This window comes from Thalassophryne amazonica, chromosome 11 (assembly GCF_902500255.1).
Source record: "Thalassophryne amazonica chromosome 11, fThaAma1.1, whole genome shotgun sequence".
NCBI classification, from domain to species: domain Eukaryota; kingdom Metazoa; phylum Chordata; class Actinopteri; order Batrachoidiformes; family Batrachoididae; genus Thalassophryne; species Thalassophryne amazonica.
In genome coordinates, this window is record NC_047113.1 from 2784401 (window position 1) to 2796590 (window position 12190).

The following is a 12190-nucleotide window of genomic DNA, read 5'->3' on the forward strand; positions in this document are numbered from 1 at the left end:
GTGCAAGTTTTTTTTTTGCTTACTTATCTTGTTATTGTCACTATTTTACAGCTTGATGTTAACAGTTAAGCGAGTCAGAAACATTGTCGTTACTGACGATGTATGGTTAGACGGTAGTGACAGTGACGTGGCTTCACTTTTTTTTATTAATCATTATTAAGAAAGCTACCTTGAAACATTTAACTTTGCCGTCAGCACAAGATGTTTGACCAGTTTTAAGACTAGTTTGTGCTTAACTTTATTCTTGTTAGCTTGATTACTACGTAAATCTTGCTTTACTAGTTCTTTGTCCTTCATTCTTCACCTTTTCTTTCCTGGTCATCCTTCCTACTTTTCCTTTATCCTGATTGGGTTTCTTTTCCAGTATTAACTTTTCAGAACTCAGCTTTTGTTTTTATTTGAGAACAGCAGTGGAAATAAGTGGACTACGAGTTATCTATGGAATTTTACATGTTCTGTTAAATGTATTGTGTTTTTACTTGTTGCCTTTTAAGTACATGTTGAATTTCAAATCAGTCAATCAGTGCTCTTGTTATGCAGTCCAATGCACAGCAGGGTTTATGCAACACAACTCAATTACACATCACACATTTTCTTAAGTGTTTTGTCGCAAAGGTAGTAGTAGTAGTAAGACTACCCAGCACATGCGAAGTGGCGCCTAATCATACCTTTTTCACATTTTACAAGATTCTTTTAGAAATATGATCTATATTATGAGTTTGTAATCTCAGTAGTTTTATGTAGTGCAACTTCAATGTAAGAAGTTAAAAAAAACTTTGTGTATCTTAAGAAACAAGGACAAAAATTGTGGAGAATTTGCTATTGGATTTCCTAAATATTACTGAAACACAAATGGCTATGATTATGAGCTCACTTCAGCAGAGCTTGGTGGAACAAGGAGTAATGCCGGATTCCAAGCAACTCATAACAACCTTGGAAAAATATGTTGGAATGGCACTTGAACTCAAATTTCTGACTGTGGAAACTGGTCAAATTCCTTCTACCCAGTCTTCATGTTGCACTTACTCAATATGGCTGTGTCAGTGGAGGTTACCTTTTATGAACAGTAAATAACTGTCAGCCATATAAAGTGTATTTCAAATAAAATAAAATGCTTTTTCTAAACTATCCAAATCTGTTATGTCAAACTGTTCTTTGACTGTCAGAAATGTCACCAGTATCTTTTTATTAGTTATCATCATCATCATCATCATGTAGAAGGTCTATTAGAAAAGTATCCGACCTTATTATTTTTTTCAAAAACCATATGGATTTGAATCACGTGTGATTACATCAGACATGCTTGAACCCTCGTGGACATGCGAGAGTTTTTTCACGCCTGTCGGTTACGTCATTCGCCTGTGGGCAGTCTTTGAGTGAGGAGTGGCCCACCCTCTCGTCATTTTTTTTTTATTGTTTAGGAATGGCTCAGAGACTGCTGCTTTGTTTGACCAAATTTTTTCAAAACTGTAAGGCACAACTGAGTGGACACCATTCGATAAATTCAGCTGGTTTTCGGTAAAAACGGCTGAGAGATTTTGGTCTGGTAGTGTCGCCGTAAGGATGGCCCACGGTGCCTGACGGCGATCTGCGCTTCGAGGCGGCAGCGTCTCGCCGTTTCAAGTTGAAAACTTCCACATTTCAGGCTCTGTTGACCCAGTAAGTGGTCAGAGAACAGAGAACTTTCAGAAGAAGTCGGCATGAGGAGTTTATTCAGACATTCCATTGTTAACGGACATTTTGTAATGAAAGAACGTGCGGGCAGAGTCGCATGTCGGGCCGGACCTGACCGTGGGGGGTCGCAACAGGAAAAACGCCTCCATTGGAAACCTTAATGGGCAAGTTGGAACATGCCCAAGCTGTTAAACAATTTCTCACTCACTTGTTGAAAGCCATCAAAAGCCGCCTGAGTTTTACAAATGGTTTTCAACACGGAGGTGTTTTTCCTGTCGCGGCGCACACAGATTTGCCGAGTCGTCACGGAAACGACTCAGCAAATTTGCGCGCACGTCTTTCATTAAAAAATGTCCTTAAACAGTGGAATGTCCGCATAAAGTCCTCATGCCGGCCTCTTCTGAATCTTCTCTGTTCTCTCACGACGTCCTGGGTGAATTAAACCTTAAATTAGGATGTTTTCAGCTCGAAACAGGCCGACGACGGCGCCTGGAAGCACTGCAGGATGTCCTGCTCCGTGGGAAGTCCTTACACTGACAGAAACACCCCATAATCTCTCATCAGCCGTTAAACTTTTCACCGAAAACCAGCTTAATTTCTCGAATAGCGTCCACTCGGATATTCCTCACAGGTCCAGAAAAAATTTTGATAAAGCAACGCGCGCCGTCTCGAGCAGCGTGTGAAACAAAGGAATTCAGCCGAGAGGGCGGGACCACATCTCACTCAAGGCCTGCCCACAGGGAAATGACGTCACCGACACGCGTGAAAAAACTCACGTATGCGCACGAGGGTTCAAGCACGATTGGTGTAATCGCACGTCATTCAAAGCCATATAGTTAAAAAAAAATTAAAAGGGTCGGTTTATTATCTAAGAGACCTCGTATATTAACACAGTAAGAGTTACCCTTTCATATCCACAAAAGCAGCCAGTGTGTAATTAATAATAATAAAAATAAAGACTAAAGATGCACTGTTAAAGCTGTTTGAGTGTTGTGGCACTACTCTGTTAGTGGCATAAAGCTGTTTCACTATTCTGTAAATGGATAGAACTTTCTTATGTCTACATCCCTGAAGTCGGACATCCTGGACTTTGGTCATGCGACCCGCATAGCAACGCGGCCTCCATTGTCTAGTGAGTGAAAACACAGGGAACGTCTGTTAGTTTTGTACAACCCCTGGCAAAAATTATGGAATCACCGGCCTCGGAGGATGTTCATTCAGTTGTTTAATTTTGTAGAAAAAAAGCAGATCACAGACATGACACAAAACTAAAGTCATTTCAAATGGCAACTTTCTGGCTTTAAGAAACACTATAAGAAATCAGGAAAAATAATTGTGGCAGTCAGTAACGGTTACTTTTTTAGACCAAGCAGAGGGGAAAAAAATATGGACTCTCAATTTTGAGGAATAAATTATGGAATCACCCTGTAAATTTTCATCCCCAAAACTAACACCTGCATCAAATCAGATCTGCTCATTAGTCTGCATCTAAAAAGGAGTGATCACACCTTGGAGAGCTGTTGCACCAAGTGGACTGACATGAATCATCGCTCAAACACGAGAGATGTCAATTGAAACAAAGGAGAGGATTATCAAACTCTTAAAAGAGGGTAAATCATCACGCAATGTTGCAAAAGATGTTGGTTGTTCACAGTCAGCTGTGTCTAAACTCTGGACCAAATACAAACAACATGGGAAGGTTGTTAAAGGCAAACATACTGGTAGACCAAGGAAGACATCAAAGCATCAAGACAGAAAACTTAAAGCAATATGTCTCAAAAATAGAAAATGGGATTTACATACAGAAAAGCTAAATGAAAGCCATCATTAACACCTAAACAGAAAAAAACAAGGTTACAATGGGCTAAGGAAAAGCAATCGTGGACTGTGGATGACTGGATGAAAGTCATATTCAGTGATGAATCTCAAATCTGCATTGGGCAAGGTGATGACGCTGGAACTTTTGTTTGGTGCCGTTCCAATGAGATTTATAAAGATGACTGCCTGAAGAGAACATGTAAATTTCCACAGTCATTAATGATATGGGGCTGCATGTCAGGTAAAGGCACTGGGGAGATGGCTGTCATTACATCATCAATAAATGCACAAGTTTACGTTGATATTTTGGACACTTTTCTTATCCCATCAATTGAAAGGATGTTTGGGGATGATGAAATCATTTTTCAAGATGATAATGCATCTTGCCATAGAGCAAAAACTGTGAAAACATTCCTTGCAAAAAGACACATAGGGTCAATGTCATGGCCTGCAAATAGTCAGGATCTTAATCCAATTGAAAATCTTTGGTGGAAGTTGAAGAAAATGGTCCATGACATGGCTCCAACCTGCAAAGCTGATCTGGCAACAGCAATCAGAGAAAGTTGGAGCCAGATTGATGAAGAGTACTGTTTGTCACTCATTAAGTCCATGCCTCAGAGACTGCAAGCTGTTATAAAAGCCAGAGGTGGTGCAACAAAATACTAGTGATGTGTTCGAGCGTTCTTTTGTTTTTCATGATTCCATCATTTTTTCCTCAGAATTGAGTGATTCCATATTTTTTCCCTCAGCTTGGTCTAAAAAAGTAACCGTTACTGACTGCCACAATTATTTTTCCTGATTTCTTATAGTGTTTCTTAAAGCCAGAAAGTTGCCATTTGAAATGACTTAGTTTTGTGTCATGTCTGTGATCTGCTTTTTTTTTTTTCTACAAAATTAAACAACTGAATGAACATCCTCTGAGGCCGGTGATTCCATAATTTTTGCCAGGGGTTGTAGCAGTTCGAGTGATATTGGAGCTTTGTCACTGGCTGTACAGCCAATTTAATGAAAAGTTAGGGCCTAAAACAATTGGCAACATTTTTCTACTGAGCACAAAGTAACACTGTTGCCTGCTTTTTAATAACTCCACTCACATTTAATAGGTTAGACGCTCTCATTCATAAAACCAACGTAACATAATGCAAGTTTGACCAGTACAACTCAGATTTCAAGTTTTCTTTCAGACTTGCCGAATCAGTAATAGCCGGATCTGTAATCGGAAGAATCGGGTCCTCAATGTATTTATCAATCTCCATCAGTCAAGATGTCAGTCAAGACTCACTCTTCTGATTAAAGTCGCCAACTGCAACTCTTGTCTGTTGTTGCAGGCGAGAAATGAGAATTGTCCGCGTTTTGTGCCGGAGAGTTTTTGTTTCTCGTTAATGTGCCTTGTTCCATCACGGCGGCCCATGATGGTTTTCTGGCATGGACTGGACAGTTAACATCTCCCCTTCACCGGTTCATAACCTGAAGTTATATTCCCTCATGTAAAGGGAGTTTCAGAGTGTCAGTGGAAGTTTTTCCTTACCACTGTCACCTGTGTGCTTGCTCTGGGGGTTGGTAAGGTTAGACCATACTTGTGTGAAGTGCCTTGAGGCTACTTTGTTGTGATTTGGTGTAATATAAATGAAAATTGTTGTTCATTCGCCTGCTCCCGGCTTTGTTCGGGGTCGCCACAGCGGATACAGGCTACAGCCAGATCTGCATTGGTAATTGGCAGAAGTTACGCCGGATGCTCTTCCTGTTGCAGCTCCAGTTTCACCTGGAGAAACACTCACAGCCATTGGTGTTCCAAAGAGGTCTCCCATCCAAGTACTAACCAGATCCTACTCTGCTTAGCTTCTGAGATCTGACCGGATCAGGCTGACACAGAGCGGACCGGCTACGCAATATAAATGAAAATAAATTGAAAAAAATAATTTGAAAGGAACAATAATAATATCCTTTGTGTATTATTGTAGGACTTGACTGATTAAACACGTTCCTCAAAATTCTACCGCTTTCAGCTGTTGTTACAGGTTTGCCGATAAGCTAAAGTTATGTTCCCTTGTGTAAGGGAAAAACAATAACAATATAATATACTTGGTGTTGTTTTTGTGGGACATGAGTGATTAAGCACTGTTTACTCTCTGCTGCAGTTACCAGCTGCGCATCTCTGCTCCTGCTGGGGCAACGACCTCTTTCATGCTGCCCACATGCCCGAATGATGAGACGCTCCCTCTCTGCTAGGGGTGGGCGATATAAATGATATAATCGGTTCACGGTATAAATACGGTATAAATTTGGCCGACGGTAGAGATTTAGACTCCACAAACCAATCGCCGTAATGCTTGTTGATGACGTCATCGTATCTTCCTCAGTAACTCTGAACGACTGGAAAAGGCCGCAGTCGGTGCTTTGGTCACAGGCTCCAACACCACCTCGGCAGATTAAAACTTGTCCTTGTGAGAGTGTAAATTTGTAAGCTGTTTTAACCCTCTGGAGTCACCTGACTGAATTTGGTCATGTAAAAGTCACATGACCAAATTAAGCAATTGTCCCATTAAATTCACCAGACTCAGTCTCTGTTTCAATGCGTTTTTAAAAGTACACGCTTCAAGCTGTAGATGAGTTTTTAAAATATGTTAATAGGTCTACTATAACCTGAATTATGATTAATAATTTCCACAGTGTTTTTTTTTTTTGTGTGTGTGTGAAATTTATGGTCATATTTGGTGTGTGTATTTGCAGAAAGCTGCAGTAAATAGTCTCACATTGCCTCATTCAGCTGTGCTGAGAGCTCCTTCTCGGGGCAGGAGAGCAGAGGGAAAAAAAAAAACATGCCTTCAGCATTATCATTGGTGGAACCCCACGGCACGAGCCAATCAGGATCATCAACCCATGTGGTGGTGTCTCTGGGGTCTTTCTGGACAAACCACTACCAAAGACAGACAAACTAACACTGCATCCTGCTGGACAGAAGCAGGAATGGTGAAATGAGATTATTCCAATGCATGAAAATACATGTCTAACAAGTCAGAGAATCAGGCGCTCAAAATTAATTATCTGTTTTTGCTTTTTGTTGTTTTTTTTTTATTGGTTTATTTTAATCAGTTTCCCTTTGCAAAGGGACTATATGACCCATTCAGAAACACTTCCATTCTAATTTTTACACTTAAGTTTATATCATGATATATACAGTTACCATGAAGGGATTCAATTTATAATATATGAATTTTAAATCATATCACCCAGCCCTACTCTAGGCTCGACTTACTCCTGCTTCTCTTCCAGCCCAATTCTGAATGTTCAGGGGCCTCATGTGCAAAGACCTGTGTGGATTTCCTACTGACACATGACTAGGGATGGGTATTAATAAGATTTTATCTATGAATTCCGCTTATCAATCTGATTCCTTATCGATACCTCTTGTGAATTTTCTGTGTACTAAAAGTAGGCTTTACAAGTTTTGTATGTCAACAACATTATAAATTGGCCACTGGATCCTTGATCTCTAGACATAGATAAAACTAAAATCTGTAGTTTTTGTCAGAAGCATTTTCTTTCAGACATTTTGGCTTGAATGTCTTTCCATATCTCAGAGCTCAGTCGGCTGCATGTCAGGGCAGGACGTCTCGTTTTGGGAGTAAAAAAGTTTTGATCGATTGCAGTTTGCTTGTACAATGTTTGGAAAGAGGTTGATTTAAATGACGTTTTGCTTTGAAGTTATTAATTCCAACTGGACTCTATCGTTCTTACTTGACTCGGCAGAGAGCCGCACAGCGTTTGGAGCTGTGTGAACAGAACGGAGGACGATTCTCGTTTCTTTCTCCCAACAAGACAGTAGTCCCAGTTAGTAACTTTAATCCGCACGAAAGTGACTCACGATTGACATATTCAGGGATGAAAGTGGTGAAAAACAAAAAAAGCTGAAATCCAAAATTACCCCCCACCACCACCCACACAAAAACGTTTGAATTCTAGAAGCTCTGAAATGCAATCTGGGACTATTCCAGACAATAAACTGCAGTGAGTGCAGCATCCATTTAGTGAGGGAAAAAAAACAACAATCCTTATTCAAATTCATTCCAGTAGTATTCTGCTTTTACTAGGATGCAGCAGTTTTCTAGTTTGGCAGATAGTTGTGGAGGAAATCACTGAAGAAATTAACAAATTGAAAATATGGTTTGACCAAAGCAAATTGTCATTAAACTTAAATAAAACAGGGATGACTTGGAGGTGGAAGAGTCACAGTGTGTTCACAGGAAACGGTTATTCATTACTATATGTATTTATTTATTTTCATTGTTAGTTGGTTTTATCTTTTCTGTTGTTTTGTTTCATCAGGTTGTTTTTGTCACTTTCTCTAAAATTGTATTGTAGCATTATTAGTTATTCTATGTTGTTATTAATATTATTGTTGTTGTTGCTATTATTAATATATGAATAAAAATAAATAAAAAAAATTTACAATTAGACTCTTTCACGACAACGAACACTGAGCCACTAATTATTATACAGAAAACAAATGCAACACAAATGTGCTGAGATGCGAACAGCTTAATGCTAACTTTAACATTGAAGAATGTGATGAAAACATCTGAACAATAACTACAAATACATTTTGGGAAATGCGTTTTAGCACATTTAAATCACATAAAAGTTTAAGTTTTGTTTCAGACTGGCTGACTGACAACCTTAGTCAGGGGAGTGATTTAAAGCAGTGATTCACAATGGATGGACAAACAGATTAGACACGGTTTTCCTAATACTGAGTCCCCAAGAAGTCTTCTAAATGTGGAACTTCTACCACAGTGTGTGAATGGTACAAAAATGTATTTTGACTGCACCTAGTGGTGCTGATGTTACTGATACTGACTTGTTTGCTTTTTTATCCGCTTCTTCCCTGTGTCATCTCAGGTGAATACAGCTATGTCTGAATCTCTGTATGAAAAGTTTCTGGCTCCAGAGGAGCCTTTTCCTCTCTTGTCCCAGCGAGCCAACCTCAGTGATGTGGGAACACTAGATGTCAGCGACTTTGGATGTCAGCTCTCATCTTGTCACAGGACGGATCCTTTACATCGCTTCCACAGTAACAGGCATGTAGAGTGTTTGAAGGGCAGTTGGTTTCACATGGTGTGTATGAGGAGGGTGAGGTTACACATAAGTGCATCATACAGTTGTATTACATAATACAGCACAGGAAAATAATCTAATCCTGTCCAACCCCTTTTATCAAATAGGGGTATGTGGCAGGATTGCAGGTGCTACATGAGATTGAAAACTGACATTTAAGAATAAGTTATTTAAAAAGACCAGCGTTGAAACATTGCTTTTTGTCAGAATTGCCAGTTTAAGGCAGTGCTCTCATATCAGATATTTTTACTCAGCCAAATGTGTTGCGTCTTGGTCTGCGTGGTAGAGGCACAACTATTTTTTTAAAATGTTTTAATTGAATCAGTGGTTTCTTCAAAAAAGCTGAGATGTGGAAGAGATTTAGTTGTTTTACTCAGTTTGATTCCTTATATACAGCAAGGAAATGGAGAGAAATGCAGCAAAAGCTATTCTGAATGGACTCTTTGTTAATATGATTTCTGATTTTATATCATACTTTCCTGATTTAAGCGAGATATCTGGGCAACTGGACTGGGTAAGAAGCCCATTTACATTTTCTCAAAACAGTCATGACGCGCTATTTGCAGACCTAAGGGAGGAGCTGTTCTGGCTAGTTTTGAAAACTGTTCCATGACAGTTTTGAGTGTAAGAAGATGGCACTTAAAGCTGGAAAAAATGGCTCTGGAACATACAGCTACTGTTTAAATAAAATAAAAACATGAGATTTTCACCTTCATGGGGTTATCACCTCCTCTGCTAGGGCGGAAAGGGAGACAGGCACACGCTGGCAAAATCAGGCAGAAATCTGACATCACATACAGGAAGTGGGAAGATTTATTCATTCATTTTGCTGTTCTGCTTTAATTTTGTGCATCATTGAAAAACCACTTCACAGTTGGGCTAAAAAGTATTTATGAATAGAATTTCATGCAGTGAAAAATAAACGTATAAAAATGAGCACAGAGAAGGAGGGAACCAGCCAGTGCTGTAAATAGCTTGTATCTGTGAGCCAATCAGAAGCGCTCAGTGCAAAGACCTCTCAGACAATGAAATGGAGGAACTCGCTGTTGATTATCTGCTTCATTTTTCTGCCCTAGCAGAGGAGATGGGAACCAGCCACATTTTCACCTAATCTTTGGAACAACTTCATCATCTCTGCTGAAATTAAACCATTCCAGTATGACACTGTCAATAATGGTGTGAAAGTTGAATGCCATTTACAAACATTAAATTGTGTAAAAGACATTTGAATAAGTTAAATGTACAGTGTGTCTGCACAGTGTTTGGTTCTGGTATAATGCTAATCTGAAATTGACCCATATGTGTATATACTGTCGCTCGCTCATTGCAGGTGGAATCTGACTTCCTGTGGGACCAGTGTGGCTAGCTCCGAGTGCAGTGAGGAGCTCTTCTCCTCCGTGTCTGTGGGGGATCAGGACGATTGCTACTCCCTCTTGGACGATCAAGAACTAACATCTCTGGACCTGTTTCCAGAGGGAAGTGTCTGCAGCGACGTGTCTTCCTCTATCAGCACCTACTGGGATTGGTCCGACAGTGAGTTTGAGTGGCAGGTTGGTGTCAGTCAGCTGACTGTCAAAATTTGCAGTTCATTTTGTAAGGCTGAAATCACAAGATCAGTTCTGTCATTTGTTTGCATCTGTTACACTGGAAGCGGGTGTTACAGTGATTGCAGACTCATTTGGGGTAATTTGTGAACAGTCTTTTTGCTCTTGTTTCTCTATTTTGCTGTCTTTTCCACTGTCTTCTCAGTTACCAGGAAGTGACATTGCCAGTGGCAGTGACGTCCTCTCTGACATTATCCCCAGTGTGCCAAGCTCACCGTGTCTGTTCTCAAAGAGGAAGCCCAAGCCCCACCCTCATCGCAACCTGGACGAGCTACCTTGGAGCGCCATGAGCAATGATGAACAAGTAAAAGAACCAATCGCCCCATCTTTGCTAATGCAGCCTGCTCAAAGTTAGCAACAGTGACACTGAAAATCTCTCTGATGTTTGTAAATACGACTCCACATCCCGTTCATACTTAGAAATTCAGTTTTATTTATATTGCCATTAGTGATAGTGATAAACTGTCTCAGCGGGCTGCTCTCATGAAACAAGTGTTTGCATTGAGTGACGTTTCAGCACAGCTGTTTTTTTTTTTTTTCCTCCACAGCAGCTCTACTATTGTCAGCTTCCTTAATGTGCTGCTCATTGAGTTAATGTACAGTAGTATTCAGAATAATAGTAGTGCTATGTGACTAAAAAGTTTAATCCAGATTTTGAGTATATTTCTTATTGTTATATGGGAAACAAGGTACCAGTAGATTCAGTAGATTCTCACAAATCCAACAAGACCAAGCATTCATGATATGCACACTCTTAAGGCTATGAAATTGGGCTATTAGTAAAAAAAAAGTAGAAAAGGGGGTGTTCACAATAATAGTACCGTCTGCTGTTGATGCTACAAACTCAAAACTATTATGTTCAAACTGCTTTTTTATCAATCCTGTGAATCACTAAACTAGTATTTAGTTGTATAACCACAGTTTTTCATGATTTCTTCACATCTGCGAGGCATTAATTTTGTTGGTTTGGAACCAAGATTTTGCTGGTTTACTAGTGTACTTGGGGTCATTGTCTTGTTGAACCACCCATTTCAAGGGCATGTCCTCTTCAGCATAAGGCAACATGACCTCTTCAAGTATTTTGACATATCCAAACTGATCCATGATACCTGGTATGCAATATATAGGCCCAACACCATAGTAGGAGAAACATGCCCATATCATGATGCTTGCACCACCATGCTTCACTGTCTTCACTGTGAGCTGTGGCTTGAATTCAGAGTTTGGGGGTTGTCTCACAAACTGTCTGCGGTCCTTGGACCCAAAAAGAACAATTTTACTCTCATCAGTCCACAAAATATTCCTCCATTTCTCTTTAGGCCAGTTGATGTGTTCTTTGGCAAATTGTAACCTCTTCTGCACGTCTTTTATTTAACAGTGGGACTTTGTGGGGGATTCTTGCAAATAAATTAGCTTCACACAGGCGTCTTCTAACTGTCACAGCACTTACAGGTAACTCCAGACTGTCTTTGATCATCCTGGAGCTGATCAATGGGTGAGCCTTTGCCATTCTGGTTATTCTTCTATCCATTTTGATGGCTGTTTTCCATTTTTTTTTCCCACGCATCTGTTTTTTTTTTTTTGTCCATTTTAAAGCATTGGAGATCATTGTAGATGAACAGCCTATAATTTTTTGCACCTGCGTGTAAGTTTTCCCCTCTCCAATCAACTTTTTAATCAAACTACACTGTTCTTCTGAACAATGTCTTGAACGTCCCATTTTCCTCAGGCTTTCAAAGAGAAAAGCATGTTCAACAGGTGCTGGCTTCATCGTTAAATAGGGGACACCTGATTCACACCTGTTTGTTCCACAAAACTGACAAACTCACTGACTGAATGCCACACTACTATTATTGTGAACACCCCCTTTTCTACTTTTTTTTTTACTAATAGCCCAATTTCATAGTCTTAAGAGTGTGCATATCATGAATGCTTGGTCTTGTTGGATTTGTGAGAATCTACTGAATCTACTGATACCT

General features: G+C 39.8%; 1 protein-coding gene across 1 annotated transcript in view; it reads left to right on the plus strand.

The window, feature by feature from the left end:
* Window positions 1-12190, plus strand: part of fam199x (family with sequence similarity 199, X-linked) — a 35315-nt gene that overhangs the window by 280 nt on the left and 22845 nt on the right. Inside the window, exons 2-4 of the mRNA XM_034181197.1 lie at window positions 8392-8570; window positions 9938-10157; window positions 10357-10515. Coding sequence (XP_034037088.1) covers window positions 8404-8570; window positions 9938-10157; window positions 10357-10515 — 546 coding nt within the window. The 5' untranslated portion in view covers window positions 8392-8403. The remainder of the gene's footprint in view (window positions 1-8391; window positions 8571-9937; window positions 10158-10356; window positions 10516-12190) is intronic.